Source organism: Mirounga leonina, unplaced genomic scaffold (genome assembly GCF_011800145.1).
Source record: "Mirounga leonina isolate KUSES-001 unplaced genomic scaffold, KU_Mleo_1.0 Mir_174, whole genome shotgun sequence".
Taxonomy (NCBI): Eukaryota; Metazoa; Chordata; class Mammalia; order Carnivora; family Phocidae; genus Mirounga; species Mirounga leonina.
Genome location: NW_023270451.1, coordinates 44,299,919 through 44,317,259, shown reverse-complemented (window position 1 = coordinate 44,317,259; position 17,341 = coordinate 44,299,919). Strand labels below are relative to the sequence as shown.

The 17,341-nt window shown below is 42.6% G+C and overlaps 1 protein-coding gene across 4 annotated transcripts in view; it reads left to right on the top strand.

The window, feature by feature from the left end:
• The window catches only part of CPVL (carboxypeptidase vitellogenic like), a 124,741-nt gene that overhangs the window by 49,985 nt on the left and 57,415 nt on the right, over nt 1-17,341 (top strand). For 2 of the 4 annotated variants that reach the window (XM_035020815.1, XM_035020814.1), the window contains 2 exons: nt 13,587-13,751; nt 14,276-14,407. In XM_035020815.1, coding sequence (XP_034876706.1) covers nt 13,587-13,751; nt 14,276-14,407 — 297 coding nt within the window. The remainder of the gene's footprint in view (nt 1-13,586; nt 13,752-14,275; nt 14,408-17,341) is intronic. The other 2 variants (XM_035020816.1, XM_035020817.1) reach the window with 1 other exon arrangement.

Genomic DNA, 17,341 nt, shown 5'->3' with positions numbered 1-17,341 from the left:
TCACTTGGTCCAAGTGGTATCTGCCAGATCTCACCATTGGAAAGGTACCCTTTTCCTTTTGAAATTAATAAATAGGGCGCCTGGGTGGCTCAGTTGGTTAAGCGACTGCCTTCAGCTCAGGTCATGATCCCAGGGTCCTGGGATCAAGTCCCGCATCGGGCTCCCTGCTCTGCGGGGAGCCTGCTTCTCCCTCTCCCACTCCCCCTGCTTGTGTTCCCTCTCTCGCTGTGTCTCTCTCTGTCAAATAAATAAATAAAATCTTTAAAAAAAAAAAAAAGAAATTAATAAATAATGTGAGACCATGTGAAAATCTGTTCCCCCCAGATCTGTCACCCACTAGTTTTAGCATTCATTGATGATTCCTCTCTGAATCAGTTATTCCACTGGGGCTTATACAATGGTGATTTTGGGGGATCTATCATCCTATAGATATCATCTGGTATTCTTCTATAGAGATCTTTCCCTCCTCTTCTTCTCTATTATTTACTTTTTAAAATATCACTGTGGACTCTTGGTTTGTTATTTCTGCTTGATGTGTTAAAAATTTTTGCCATTATTATTATTTTTGATGTTCATATTTCCCCTACTTGGTCAGAGGGAGCCCCTTCAGACTGGCTCTTGTGTCTTTTTTGACAGGGCCCAATTAGTCTTTGAGCATTTCCTTGCTTTTTGGCACAAATCTATGCTCTAGGATTGTCTTCTACTTTCCCTGCCCTAGCCCTGGAATCAGTCATTTCTTCAAGGGACCCTGGCTCCTTTTAATGGGGGATGGTTTTAAAAACCAAGATCTGAGCACTAAGTGTGCTCATTGGTACTGGGATGCCATTTCTTTTTGACTTTCTCTGGAGGCAGAACTGGGGAACAGAATGACTTCATACTGATGCCCATAATTCTAATGCAACATCACAAGTTTCTTTTTTCCATTCCCCATTCTGTATACCCCTTCACCCACATTGTGGACCGTGTTTCCCAACAGCATCAGTATATTTCCCTCTTGGCTGAATCCTACACTATGTGCACAATGATTTTCGATTACTACATCAGAACCACTACCAACAAGGAAATCTCCAAGTTACTTTCAATATTTTTTGCTATAATTACTTTTATCCTTAGACTGCATTTCACCATAGGTTTAAAAGTACCATGTTTGAAAGTTATAAGACTTAACTCTATTTTTTTCCTAGGGTGATTATGTTATAATTTAACACACAGTTGGGTTCACTTGCATAGATTGGCTTCAGTTTTAGGATCTGCTTTTTTTTCATACATTTAAATGTAAGGTTATTTTAAGAATGTATAGCAGAAGAACCGCTAGGTGCTAGGTATACAATCGTGAACCAAACAAAACAATTTCCTGCCTTCATACATTGTAGAGGTGAAGACAGTGATAAGTGAAGAAATTAAAATGTACTCTACATCAGGCATTGATAAGGGTCATGAACAAAGATAAAGCGGGTGAGAGGGTTGCAGAGTGGTGGAGGTGCTACTGTGGATAAGATTGTCCGAGGCTCTCTGGAGACAGTCGGGTAGAGCACATGGAGCAGAATGAGTGAGGTAGTAAAGCTCTAGCTACAGTTACCTTGGAGAAGAGCTTTCTTGGAAGGAGGAATAGCAAATGCAAAGACTGAGTTGGGGACAGACTCATGGAAAAGCACGGAGCCACTGTAGAAAGATCTGAGATGGGAGAGGCAGGAAGATCATGTAGGTCCATGGTAGAGTTTGGACTTTATTCTAAGTGTAATGGGAACTCGTTGACGGGTGCAGTGTTCACTGAAAGAGTAGTTAGAATCAAATTCAATTCAACACACATGTTTGAGTGACTACTATGTCTGAGGCATTGGACAAGTATTAGAAATTCAGTGATTAATAAGACACTAACTCTACCCTAAATCTGTAAGCCTGGCAATAAATACAATACCAAATGAAAAGTACAATTAGAGAAGTAGGTATAATGACAAATAGCACAAGGAGAGTGCACATAGCTACCTCTCAATGTGGGATCCTCAGGAAAGGCCAAACAGAAGAGGGGTTACAGTTAAGCTGGATTTTGAATTATGAGGAGACATGTGTTAGTCAAGGCTGTTTTGCTTATAACCCTATTCAAAATGGCTTGAGTAAAATAGGAGATCAGCTGATTCATGGCTGGGTCTGGGTGCTCAAACGCTGTCACCAGGAACTTGTCTCTTATTCTTTCTTGATCTATTTGCTTGGCTTTGCACGTCACTGGTTTCATTCTAAGCTACGGTTTTTTTCACCAGTGCCCTTGCCCCTCCACCCCACTCCAGAGCTCTAAGTATAGCCTATCAGCTCAACTTTTCTTTCCCAATATATTCCACCCATACTCCCGAATCTCGTGTGATCCATTTGGATCCCATGCCTGTTCTAGAACTAATAACTGGGGTCAATGGGATGGACAAACAGGTTGGCAATAATGGTGCCAGAGGCCCACCCCAGTGCTCTGGGAGGGGTAGGATCATAGGGGGACCCTCACCTTCTGAATCACAAGACCTGAGAGAGGGAGATGAGTGAAGATGAGGGAAGATCCTGGTGATTATACCAGAGGAAGGGCTGGAAGGATGCTGGGCAAGCTCAACCCACAAATGTTTACTGTAAGGGAGTCACGGTGAAAAATAGTCTAAGTATTTTCAAGGAAATGGCAAGTTAATGGAACTAGGAATTTCCTTCTCTTCCACCTGCTTTCTTCTCTTTCTGTTTGGAAGGATATTCTGACTGGCATATCATACTTAACGTCTTTTTTAAGCCAATTATTTGGTCAGGATTATGTAGGATCTCTACCAATCACTCCCTGAGGCAGGTTAGGCAAAGGGGCAGGAAGTGACACTCCTGTCATTCTGGAAACAACCCTGGAAAATGCCCAGTCTCCACCTCCAACAGAAGAGTGATCTGCTTACTGTGTAATTCCTGCCTTGCAAATAACATGGCGATGTTGTTAACCATGATGTTGGACTTTCAGCAAAGCTGCCAAATTCTGGATGAAGAATTTGTCTATTTCATGTCTGCCTGGCAGTTTCATGCCTGTAATTTCCAAATGTGTGTGGGAAAGGACAATTTTCTTTTTACATTCTTTGCTGCCAGGATGAATACTTTTAAGGAAACCTATGCCTTCCAAGTGATGGAGGAAGATGTGAACGAGGGAGGGCAGGACCTGGTTTAGAGATGCAGTTGCCAGGCAGCATCATCTTCATACGAACTACACGGGGTACATTAAATCTGGGGCCACATCTCTTTCTAGAAGGAAGAGCACTAAATAATAATGCCTTGATGGTTCGTTTTATTAGAATGAATGCTATATTTTTCCAGTCCAGTTTGTTCCTTCCAATCTTTTGTTTTAAGGCCAGGAGGCAGAAAGGAAACGTGGAAGGAGTTCTGGGTTAATAATCAGGAGACCTGAGAGTCATTGCTGGCTTTGCCTCTCTGGATGATTCCAGGCAAGTTCCTTAACCTCTCTTGGACTCTGCTTGTCATCTTACAGTCAGAGGGCTTGGATTTTAGGTTAGATCACTTCCAGGGATATTTTACTTTCCTAGATGTTCAAGCATAGTTACCTAGATATGTTTGTAAAGCATCTGTATACAATTGCAATTTTAACGTAATACCCACCCTCCTTCTCTCCACAAAAAAAAAGGTTATGATAGATTTTTCCAGAAAGGGAAATCCTTTCTCTTCAGAACTCTTAATTTCCGCACACTCTTAAGGAGTGTGCCATTAAATAGTAGAGTCGTCCTTGAAAAATAAATGGTAAACTTGGAAATGGTTTTCTGCTTTTCAATGAAAATGTACTGGACCTAAATATCCTTCCCATTTGTGTACTATGAGTGAGGGTTAGCATGATGCTGGAAGGGTCTGGAGCACCCTGACTTTGGTGCGAGGGAGTCTGGAAGTAATAACAATACCTACTACATAGGATTGTTTTGAGCATTTAATTAGATAATCCTCCTCAAATATTTAATGGAGTGATGGCTGTGGTGAGTACCCAACCCATGATGACTATTATTACCATTCGTGGGGAAAAGCTGGATTAATATATTACGGCTGCAAAGCATATGGCCTAATGCATGTAGACAGGGGCTGAGCTATTTAAAAAGTTCTGCTCGCTTGTTTTGGGGATGTGGCATTTTCTCTCCTATTATTTTGAAATTGTCTTTATTTTTTTATTTATTTTTAAAGATTTTATTTATTTGTTCGAGAGAGGAAGAATGTGAGATAGAGAGCAGGAGCAGGGGGGAGGGGCAGGCTCTCTCTGAACAGGGAGCCCACCCCGGGGCTTGATCCCAGGACTCTGGGACCTGACCTGAGCAGAAGGCAAACGCTTAACCAACTGAGCCACCCAGGCGTCCCTGAAATCATCTTTAAAAGAAATAGTTTGCTTTGTCTAAAGAATGGTGACGGAGCTTAGAAGTTGATATTTAAAGTTCTGGATAGTAGCAAAATGTGTGGGGACTGACCCAGGCTCCTGGCCACTGCCGCGTGGACCACGGCGAGCCCACAACCAGGCATACTGTGGGATTCGCAGGCAGTGCAAGGCCGAGGGAAGAACCGCCTATCTCTTTCCCTTCTCTCCATTTCTGCCCAGAGCACCAACTGGAATTAATTTTCTCTAAAGAGAGACAAATGTGTCTGTAAATCACCCTCCTCAAGGCATGAAAAAAATGTACTTCAAAAAGAGAAACAAGCTGCATTTAATTCACATAATTAACTTTCTTTATAAGTGTTATCCTTTCCGAGCCAATAACTATTAGTGAGATTGCTCTTGTTCTTGAGGGACAGACACACTTTAGAATCCTCTCAAGTGTACGTGGGCCCAGCTAGAAGTTAAAGTGAAACAGCCCTCACTGGGAGGCAGGGAGATAGTGGGAGGAAGGGGAACTGCCCATTGTTCTCTGAGCACGTGGCTTTGTGTCCACTCCCAAGAAAGATTCCACGCCTATCGGTGGCTGTGGCCACGAATGGGGAGCGCGTCCAAAATGGCAGAACGTGTGGTTAACACTGGGCATCTCTTCTTGATCAGCAAGAAGGAGCCTACTCTCCTCAGCAGCAATTTTGCAACCATGGTTAATTTGAGGGCCCAATAAAGGCGAAACTTTGAAGCTGTTTAAAAATTAGTGAGCTTAATAGGATACTTCATCTATCATCTTCATCTGCATGAGTGAAATCCTGCTGGGATCACGGAGTCTGACAATCTTTATTGAAATCATCATGGTCCAGTGGGTTCGGGTTGCAGGCTCCCGATAGGTGAAAGCCATGTTTGTGTAATTTGTTTCATACAATACTAAGCACAGTGCTTATTTTATTGAATGTTCTAGAGCAGCTTTGTGCAAGGTTGTTGCTAGGTAAAAATATTGGTGATATTTCTCTCCAGCGTCTTTTCATTTCCCTTCTCTCTCTGCACTATGTCCCAGGCCCTAGGGACCATCCTTTCTACTCCCTTATTTCCTCCCCGACCCTCAGCCTTCCTTTCTTTCCTTGGCTGTCTGGTGCTCAGGTCCTGTTTCTTCAGGCTTGTTCCATCCCCATCATGATTGTTCTCTTTCTCTCCCCCTTTTTGACTTATCAGCACACTGTCCATTAGAAAGGATCTGCTACATTAAACTTACTCCCAACATGCTTGTATTTGAGTAGAGGACAGAGCCCAAGCCATAGAAAGATAGTTGTAATAGGGGCATTTCCAGCACTGATGTGCAAGCAGGAGTTAGAGAACACCTCTGCAGGCCTACACCATTATCCTTTCAGCCCTGGCTTGAATTTGGTAGCCAGAAGGGGGCCTTCAAGAGTCTATAGTTCAGGGACGCCTGGGTGGCTCAGTCGGTTAAGCGTCTGCCTTCAGCTCGGGTCATGATCCCAGGGTCCTGGGATTGAGTCCCACATCGGGCTCCTTGCTCAGCAGGCAGCCTGCTTCTCCCTCTCCCACTCCCCCTGCTTGTGCTCTCTCTCTCTCTGACAAATAAATAAAATCTTAAAAAAAAAAAAAAAAAGAGTCTATAGTTCACTTTTTCTATTTATAGCTCTTATTTGAGCATATTGGAAGTGGACTATATGGCAGGCATGGTGCTAAGCATTGTTTCATGCATGTCATGGCTATTTGAAGCTTGCACTGTTAGTATGGAGAGCTTAGGTCAGCCTTACCAAGGTCACTCGGCCAGGACTGAGACTGAAGCAGCCAGATTCCAGAGCCCAAAGCCTACAAACAAGAAACTGGCTAAGGATTGGAACCCTGCTTATGTAGGTGCTATCTGGAGCCTGGGTGCTCTCTCCTTGAAATCTCCGTCTCCAAAACCTGCCTCTTCCCAGAAAGCAGGTGCACTGTTGTGGAAGGGAGTTGACATCCCTTCCATATTTCATGCAGAATCTCTGAGAGTTATCAACCTTATACAAACAGAAGTTCCCTGTCCTTTTGGATGTTGCTGTCTTTCTGGCGAAGACTAAGTTTTAATCATAAAGACTAAGCTTTGATCATAAAGTTTTATAGAGTAAATGGAAGTTTCAAGTGACATAAAGGCTTGAAGTCCATGGAATGCAGTTATTAGATGACATTCAAGCCGCTTTAACTCTTGACATGACAAATGTCTATTTTCAGTTATGTTCATCTGACCTGCCAATATTTCCTTTTAGACTTGAAAATGAATTTGTGACTTAGAACTGGAAGTTTGTACCTTTTGACCACCTTCCCCCAATTGCCTCTCCCCCCAGCCTCTGCTTCTGGTAACCACAAGTCTGATCTCTTTTTGTTTGCTTTTTGTGTGTGTTTTTTAGATTCCACATATAAGTAAGATTATACACTATTTGTCTTTCTCTGACTTATTTCACTTAGCGTAATGTCTTCAAGGTTTATCCATGTTGTCACAAATGGTAGGATTTCCTTGGTTTTTATGGCTGGATAATATTCCATTGTATGTATATACCACAAGTTCTTTACTCATGCATCCATCGATGGACACTTAGGTTGTTTCCATGTCTTGGCTGTTGTAAATAACAATGCTATGAAAATGGGTGGGGCGGGGGCAGCTATCTTTTCAAGTTAGTGTTTTCATTTCCTTTGGATATATTTTCAGAAGTAGAACTGCTGGATCATATGGTAGTTCTATTTTTAAATTTTTGAGGCTCCTCCATACTGTTTTCCATACTGGCTGTACTGGATTTTTTTTTTTAAAGCGTCTTTTCAATACAAAATAAGAATATATCATTTGGAAGCCAGCGTGTACCTTGCCTAAATATGTGACTAATAGATACAGATCAAAATGTTTTTCTTATGTCTTTTCCTAGAGATTATGCATTTCTTTTAAGCTCCTTTTCAAGAAAAATAGATGTTTAGATAAAGTCATCCTCTTGTTAGAAGCCTTTTTTTTTTTTAATTGCAGCAGTGTGGACTAGAAATTGGATGACACACAGTCTAGAAATGTCTAGGAAGTTGTAGAGATTACCACAATGCTGAAGTTCCAGCTTTCCCTGTTCATTAATTCTCTGAGCTGGCCATTTTAAGGACACACCTCCATCGCTCAGAGAAAATAATGGTGCTGAGGGAAGGAAGAGTCCACCCCGAGGCTAGATGAAGTCAAGGTTGCTCTCACTGAGTCCTGTTCTCTTGACTACTGTGTCATCTATTATTCCATTACACTTAGGCTTTTCACCAGTTTTTGTGGTTTTTCAATGTGGCTCTAAAACTCTCTTCAAAGCATATCCCCTTATTCTCTCTGATTGCCCCCATAAATGGGGGTGGCTCCACCAACATTGTGTAGTTGGGAAGTGCTTAGAGGACAGGGCTCTCTCCAGAAGGGCAGCCCACCTTGTTTCCTTCTGGGGACCTGAAGGAGCCCCTTCCAGCTCTGAAGTGAATTTTTCAATGAGACTTTCATTCCAACTGGAGTGGCTGGGGGTTGGGGGAGGGGCACAGCAGAGCAAAGGGCACAGAATAACCCCTGAGCGTCCTCAACATGCCCATTCCTGAGGTTGATCACTCTACCTCTTCCCATCCTGGGCAGAGCTTGGGAACTAGGGCCTGTGGATAGTGACACTCTGTGTCCAGGTTCAGGTGTGTCTCATTTCAGAGGCCATTGCTCAGTATCATCCAGAGAGGTTCTGCATGTTTTACCATACAGTGTATAACTAGAAGCAAGGCAGAGAATGAATATAGCTGCATCTATTTTTTTTTTAACTAAACTTTAGTAAGAAATGTAGTGGAGAAATGTAGAGTAGTTTAAACAATAGTAACAGTTAACATATGTGAAATTTCTGCAAGAAGACATTGTTTCCATTAGAGTCGTATCCTCTGACACGATTTTTTTTTTCTTCTAGGGGAGCTGATTGAAACTTGATTTTAGATATAAAAGCTTTTTTCCTCCTTTAAAAGTAACCGGGTGGCAGGGGTACAGTAAGTCGTTGCGGAAACATGTAAGAAGGGAGAGCTTCAGATGGAATACACAATTACAAGTTTCTTTAAGTCCAATTTCATTGTGCTTTTACACATCTGGATAATTAACAAGCATTACATTCTCTCTAGACCATTTTTACAAGTACAATATGCTCCTAACGTGATTTCCATTAGGCTGTTCCAAACATCATTTAAGAACTCGGAAAGATTGCAGACAGAGATTTGTAAACCACTGTTCAGCTGTGATGTGGAGACCTTTTCCTTTCATGGGGGAAATAAAAGACTGAGAACCGAATTCTGAGGTCTGTGTGATGTAAGAGGAAAACTGGAGGTTTACTGCTTCTGTAAGCCCCAGCAAATGCAAGCATATACAAATACACCCTAATATCTCTGGGCCTTCTCGTCAGAGGTGAGCTCAAAATAGGGTCACTGTGGGGAAAATGAGCCATGCAACAACGGTGCTGGAAATTGTGGCTGGAAGCTTCTTTAAAGACTAGAAAGGAGGGCGCCTGGGTGGCTCAGTTGGTTAAGCGACTGCCTTCGGCTCAGGTCGTGATCCTGGAGTCCTGGGATCGAGTCCCGCATCAGGCTCCCTGCTCGGCAGGGAGTCTGCTTCTCCCTCTGACCCTCCCTCCTCTCATGCTCTCTCTCTCTTATTCTCTCTCTCAAATAAATAAATAAAATCTTTAAAAAATAAATAAATAAATAAATAAAGACTAGAAAGGAGTAACAAGGGCAGACGAAAATTCTGACGTGTCGATCACTAACCTAGTTTGAATTGTTGTGTTAGATAAACACGTTTGTCTGGCTGAGTTCCTCATTTGAGGGTCACTGCTGAATTCTAAAATAATAATGTGTTCAGATTGTTTCTGGCCATGCTTTTCCTCTTTCCTTTTATAATCGCTTTGATGCTATTCCGAGCTTTTATGAGGCCAGGGTCTGATCCGATGGTAGAAGGTTGGTGTTAATTCACAGATGTCAGGAGCTTCGTTGCCCAGCTGCTGCCCACATTGATGAGCCCCAGCTAGAGATCAGAGAGACCACAGGGCCGAGAGTTGTGGTGGTTGTTGCTCTCGTCGTCGTTACGGACAGAACTCAGAACAAAAGAAGCAAGAGTTCATAAAATTATAGGATTACAGTTGTAAGTCCTAAGGGGCCATGTAGTTCATTTCTTATCCATCGGACAGCCACACCTCAATTCTCCCCCCTAAAATAGAGGTTTCTTTTTTTTTTTTTATTTGAGAGAGAGAGTGAGAGAAAGAGAGAGCACAAGAGGGGGGAGCGGGAGAGGGAGAAGCAGACTCCCTGCTGAGCAGGGAGCCCGATGCGGGACTCGATCCCAGGACTCCAGGATCATGACCTGAGCCGAAGGCAGTCGCTCAACCAACTGAGCCACCCAGGCGCCCAGAGGTTTCTATTCTACTTAAAATATATCCAGAAAAGAGAAAACTGGGCAAATAGAACATTAGATTTATTGTCTGGTTGTCTTTTAAAGTGCTCGTGGTGGTCAGAGAATCATTAAATTGAGAAATAAATGATTCAGGAAGAATAAACTAGTCTGATCATGCAGAAAAAAAATGTCTCAACAAGGAGAGCGAAAATAATTGAAATTTCATTATACTGTTTCAGTGTCTGTTTTCCATAAAATAATCCTATAATTGTCTACTGTGTGACAGCCTGAGCCACTCAACCAATGGAATGATTAATGGAAACAGCAGTGAAGGATTTGTCACACTGACACAGGGCGAGGAAGTGTGTGATAGTCATTAGAAAGCAAAAATGAGATAAACATCACTGTTAGGCTAGCAGATGTGGACTGAACATGGAGGAAACTGTTTTGGACACGGTTATAGAACTACCTATCTCACCGTCTTGTTTTCTTTAAATGGTCAGCTTAGCAAGCATGTAGTAGATGAACCCAAGGCTGAGCTGAGCCCCAGCTTGGGAGACCACAGACTCATAGTCTCCAGGACCATTGACTGAAGCATGGTTTGATATGAGAAATGGGAGATGTGGAGGCAGCTGAGCCTTGATGGAATTCCAGCCAGGCACATGATTGGAATGCACAGACCCTTGTTTTCATCATTTTAAAATATGGGAAGATAACATTAACTTTAAATTAGTTCAGTTTAAAGTGGGGGAGGTAGCCTGTTTGTAGTCGATGCTCAGAAATTGAGTAGGTGTTCCTTCTTAGTTTCCTGCCTGGATCTATCCCAGATACGCATGGTGGCCGCAAAGCGGAGGGTGCCCTAAAAATGTGGCTGTTTTGGCCTGAATTTGTCATCACCATCATCAGAGCAACTTAAAATATACGCCCTTCCATCTCAGAAAGAGTTAAAGAGATGCTTTCTTGCCAGGTCTTATAACAAGACAACTTGAATGATAACATCCAATAGAGAAAAAATGTTTAGCAGTAATGTCAGATTAGTCATTTATTTATCAAGTATGTTTTATGTTCCTACTGTGTGCTGGGCAAGGTACACAATGTGAGAATAATAATCCACGAAATGGCAAACTTCACCCCATCACATAATGGTCAAGTTTTTGTAATATTTTTTTAGAAGAAATGATTAACTTAACAAGCGCAGGTTCTATGCTTTATTCATTTTTGTGTCTTCTCAAATGTCTGCCATGGTGCCTTTGACAGAAGAGTTGCCTAATAAACTATCACTGAATGAAGACTGTATGATACATCTTTAGCAGTAAAATGATTACTCAAGGAAATTTGGGTTTTTTGGTTCATCTTACTGAAATTATATCTGATAAATGTTCACTTATTGCTCCTAACAGGAGAGTGTAGCACTGTTATGCAACAAACCACATTTCAGGCATGTAAACACATCTTTATATCACCTCAAGGAAGCTAAAATGTGCTCATGGTTATGAATGGATACACTGTTTTGCACAATACTTAGCCTAAATAATTACTGTTGTACAAGAGGGCTGCATCAGTGAGGAGATCTTGTATAAATTATGCAAATTACATTATTTTATCATACCTTGGAAAGAGTATAGGTTTGGGAGTAAGTCAGAGCAGGTTAGATTCTAACTCTACCACTTAACTTCTCTGAGCCTCAATGCCTTCATATTGATATGGGAGTAATGACATCTGCAGCATATGATTAGGGTATGGAATAAATGAGAGCTCTTGGGGTCTCCCAGCCTTTGAACTACAGACCCCTGCAGAGCCTTGGAAATATTACAAAGGGTCTGCGGACTCATATGTACCTATTCCATGCCTTTAGTCTATTTTGAACATATATGCATTAGTGTTTTTCAAATGCTTGTAGGTTAATTCAAGACTCACTCATTCAGCAACTGTGTTTTGAGCACCAACAAATAAACAGCATCAGGCATAGGGGCTATACTAAACTACAAAACAGACAGATAACCCTGTTCATGGATCTTCTATTCTAGTGTGGGTGGGAGAATAACTACACAAGATAAATAAGTAAAAGTTTATAGGGAAGTGATAAGGATTCGATGAAAAAAGAGAGAGAGGAAATATAAAATGTAAAAAAAAGGGGGGGAGGGTTTTAAAATTTTAGATGGGGTGGCCAAGGAAAGCATCCCTAGAAGGTCTCACTGAAGCAAGTAAGGGAGTTAACCATATGGACATCTGGGGGAAGAGCATTCCAGGTCGAGGGAGAAGCTAATACAAAGGCCCTTGTGGAAGGAACAGTACGGATCACAATCATGACTGGTCCAAGAGGGGCTGGAGAGGAATGAGCGAGAAGGTAGTAGGGCACAGTGTTAATGAAGTAACCAGATCATGCAATACTTATGTATCTGAAAAAGCACTCTGCTTTTTCTCTGAGGGACTTGGGGAGTCGTCAGAGGGTTTGAGCAGAGGAGTGGCAAGATCAGATTCATATTTTAGTAGACCACTGTCTTGAAAATAGACTGGATGAGGGGAAGGACAAAAGCAGGGGGGCCAGTTAGGCTACAGCAATAATCCAGGCAAGAGATGATGGAACTTGGAGCAAGGTGATGAAGGGGGTGTGTGCAAAGACCCTGGATTCTGGACCTATTTTGACAGAATAGGTAGAGTTGACAAGGTTCACTGATGGACTTTTGTGGGGCGTGAGAGAAAGAGAGATAAGGAATGGCACTGCGGTGCCTGGGTGGCTCAGTGGGTTAAGCGTCTGACTCTTGATCTCAGCACAGGTCTCCATCTCAGGGTTGTGAGTTCAAGCTCTGCGATGGGCTCTGCACTGGGCGTGGAGCTTGCTTGAAAAGAAAAGAAAAAGAAATGACACCATGATTTTTGGCCTAAGCAATGAGAACAGAGTTATCACTAATAGGCTGTAAGGAAGGCTTGGGGATTCAAGCTTCATTTTGAACATATGAAGTTTAATATTAGACATATAAGTGGAGATGTCAAAAGGCAGCTTTTTAATGTAAAAAATACAAAACTATTTTTTTAAAGATTTTATTTATTTATTTATTTGAGAGAGAGAGTGTGGGAGCAGGGGCGGGGGGGAGAGGCAGAGGGAAAGTCCCAAGCAGACTCTGCACGGAGCGCAGAACCCAATGTGGAGCTCAATCCCATGACCCTGAGATCATGACCTGAGCTGAAACTGAGTCAGAGGCTCAACGGACTACACCACCCAGGCGCCCCAATACAAAGAAGCTATTTTTAAAATATTCCTGAATAGTAGCTTTTTTCAGCATAGTCTAAAAATAGAGTTATAATGTTTGTGTCCACATAATATTTTTAAATTGAAAAAAAACCATGTACTCGGAAAGGTTGGAAACAGACATAATTGTCAAGTGACAATTTCAGTAGCCAGTAAATATACTTTCTATCTCCTCTTGCTTTAATACATGTAGATTTCAAACTGCAGCATCATATAGATTTTGAAATCTTAATTTTGGCCTTGAGATTTTTTTTCTTTTTTAATAAAGTTTTTAATGGAGCTTTCCGGAAAGACAAGCCCTATGGGTGGCAGAATTGAGAATTGTGTCGGCTGGCCCACGTTATTTTCTTTTGGAAGGAAATTAGACTGTTCACCTAGTCCATGTCCCCTTGTCATTCTTTTGTGCACCTCACCGGTGACTTGCATGTGAGAGAAGTGAGAGACAGAGCTCTGTGCTATTGTGGAATTTACAGCGTAAGGTAAAATATGTGGTAGGTCTCATGTGGAAATACTGCTGTTTTATTGTTATTTTAATTAGCTTAAACACATGATGGTTATAGCACCAGTTTGCGATGGTTCATTTTCACATCTACCCTTCTCAGTCGTACGCAGGGAAGTACATACCAGCCCTTGCACACTATATCCACACCTTCGGCCCCATGATGACAACGAAGATCAACCTTAAAGGAATTGCTCTTGGAGATGCATATTTTGATCCTGAATCAGTAGGTGTCTCCTTTTTCCTTTCCATTCTGCCCTTTAAGGAGATTAAATCCCCTTTAATCCAACGGAGGCTCGGACCTTAGAGACCTAACTTGGATGGAGGGAAATAATGTTGTCTGGTTGACTTTCTAATGATTTAAAGCCTTCTCATTTTCTTATTTTTTATTTTTTTAATTTTATTTTATTATGTTAAAACCTTCTCATTTTTACCAAATGCTTTAAGGTGTCAACTTACTATGTCAGCCTAGGTTGGTTGTGAGTGGGAACGTGGGGCATGCGCACGAGTGTGTGTGTGATGTTTCTGTGTATTTTGTGCGTGTGTGTGGTGTGTGTATGTTTGGGGTTTGTGTGTGTTGTGTATGTGTTTGTGTGTTCTGTCAGGTCCCCGCGCGCGTGTAACTGTCTTGCGTGGCTAATTCCCGCACGGGATTGACAAATGACAGAGGGTTATTTCACCAAGCAGGCGGGCTTCCCTGACTTCTCTCTTTCTTTCCCTGTGTCGTTTGTGTTCCTCTTTTCTCCTCAGATCATCGGGGGCTACGCCGCATTCCTGTACCAAGTTGGCTTGCTGGATGAGAAGCAGAGAAAGTACTTCCAGAAGCAGTGTGAGGACTGTGTGAAATACATCCGGGAGAAGAGGTGGCGTCAAGCCTCTGAAGTGAGTTCGGCACCTGCATTGCCTGCAGCAATGAGCACCATCTGAGCCGCTCCTAGAAGCGTCGCGGTACTCAGACATTCTGCTGTTGTTAGAGGAGGTGTAGCTGGTACGCTGATGGGGCAGATGAGTGCGGGCTCAGAGTGAGGGGAAGAACCGTCCAGGTCGTTCCGAATTTACTTTGGCCGTACTTTAAACCTGCAGGCACCTTGGAGTGTTTATCTAGCTATGTCTTCCATTAACTGTTTTGATTTCTTCAAATGCCGTGTAGGCCCTAAAGGCATGCCCCGTCACAAGGAAATCAGAAGAAAGGCGACCCAGAAAGTGGATACATATGCTTCAGCATATGCTCAAAACCCTTCAGAAGGGTGATATCCACACAATGGCCTTCCAGCTGGAGACGTGGCCTCAGTGTGTGACGAATGTCCCGTGTTTCTGCGTGTCAGGAACAAAGATGATAAAGCCTAGTGATTTGAAGCTTTCACAAAGAGCTGTTGGTATTTGTAAATATTGTCACAATGCTCCCCTAAAATTGAATTTGAGAATCAAATGCTACAGTTCTATCCCTTGCCCTTTTTGTTGAGATGGGGGGAGTTATTTAAAATCTGAGATTATACTAAATATTCACATACAGGAGTTTGAGGTTTTGGTTTGGTTTGGTTTGGTTTTTCCAGTGCCGACAAAGATCGTGTATCACTTGTCTTTTTTAGGTTGTTTTGTTTGTTTGTTTGTTTGCCATCTTTACCATAGAGCCATCATGTTTCACATATTAGTAAATGAGGCACAGATTGCGTTTGGAGGACTTCAGTCTTTGTTCTTGGGAACACATCCTGTATTAGTTTACCTAACAGCATTATTGTTGTTAAGGCTGAGGCCTGATATTAATAGTCTTCTAGGCACTGCAGGTCAGCTGGTTCAGATCAAAGCAGGAGACATACAAACTCAGGGAGAAAGGGGTAACAAGGTTAAGCTCCATTTAATAAGCAGGGTGCCTCACGCTGCCTGAAATCCCCAAAGCAGTCAATGCCCTTACCGTCAGTTCTGACAGCAGCAAGATGTGCAGCTGAAACCATCCCTCAAGATGCCAACAGCCTCCGGTTTGCCTGTGCCAGGACAGCTGGTGTGGCTGCAGAGTGCGGATTCAGAATGTCTGTGCAATTATAAATGCAAAGGAAGAGGGATCTTATGGGGACATGTAAGATCCCTCTTCCATGTGCAATGACACTATTTTCAGGCCTGGTTTTTGGCTATCTGTTTAGTAGGCAGAAAGGGTAAAAGGATTGAACCTCTAGAATTTAAAATTAATATCAAATGTTACGTCACGTGAGACCAATTGGCAAGTGAGAGATTTGATGTGTTTTTGAAGAAGCATACAGGGATTAAGTGATGTCAAGAGGAAAAGCATCTGATGGACCGTAAGGGGTAAGGAAAGCAGAAAGATGTCCTTGCTGCATGTGCTGCAGCAGCCTGAGTACCTGCAGGATTAACGAAACTGTTGAAAAGTTCAGGTCATTTTGTGTATTCAGAGGTAATGAGAAGATGGTCCATGAGGTTAGAGCTCTCCCAAACTAGATTCGTCAGAAAACAAAGCAAAAGGCACAAAAACCCAAAACAAAACAAGACCAAAACAACAACAAACCTAGGAAGGTATGCAATGTCTCTGTGACCATTGATCCAATATCTTGAGTGATGAATTCACTTAATAATCTTTGTTTTATTTTAAGGGAAATAGATAAGCTGATACTTAGGAAAGTAGCCAGTAGAGGTAAAATGCGTGTCAGTGTATGTAATAGAAGGCTTGGAGAAATCCTGAGACCCAAGAGAGCACATTGTCAAAATCACAAGCCTAAATAATAAAGCCTGTTGGATGCTCTGATCCCTTAATATGATTTAGTTAATAAAAAAGCAGTAACTTGGAGCTGGAGGGAATTTTATAGACTGTCTTCTGCCCCTACACACATGCACACATGCACACTTCACTGATGAGGAGGCTGAGGCCAGGAGGGACTGCATTCAGTGGCCAAAAACTACATAATAGACTGTGGCAGGCCTAGGACTGGAATCACCCCCCCCCCCCCACCTCGCCTCATGATTCCCACCCTGGTATTCTCCAGTGGTAACTTTCATGCAGTCTGTAAAAATCCTGGAGCATTCAGACATTCTGCAAGATGCACAGTGGCCCATCTCTGGCTCTGTATTGTCCCCCTTACCATGACAACGTTCTGGATCACAGAGTTCTTTCTGTGAAACAAATTTTGACCAAAACCTGGATCTCACAGGTATTGACCACCCACCTCACTTGTCTGACAACAAATGATTTTTGACTCTTTCTGAAATTAGATCCATTCTTAAGGGTAGAATTTATATTCCCATTGGTGTTGAAAATAATTTCTTTTTTTTTTTTTTAAAGATTTTATTTATTTATTTGACAGAGAGAGACACAGCGAGAGAGGGAACACAAGCAGGGGGAGTGGGAGAGGGAGAAGCAGGCTCCCCGGTGAGCAGGGAGCCCCATGTGGGACTCGATCCCAGGACCTGAGGCGCTTAACGACTGAGCCACCCAGGCGCCCCTGTTGAAGATAATTTGTAAGGATAAAAAAAATGCCACCTATATTCAGGACTGCCACTAGCCTACGGTGTTGCCTCTGGGTGGACAAGTTAGAAAAAGACACCTTCTCTGAGTTGACAGAGTCCTGTGGATTCAGGGTTTGACAAGTGGATGCCACCATTGTGCGAGAATAAAGATGGCTGTTTCTCCAAACACAGCCCAAGTGTGGTTATCCAGCGTGGCAACCAGAACTCTGGCTGCTTCTCTACCCCTCAGCCGGGCATCCCCAGTGCAGTGCACAGTGTGCAGCCAGTGGTGCTGAGTGACTGTAGCATTTCTAGAGCATACTTACTGCTCCCCCCACCCCCTTCCACAATGACGATCCTTTT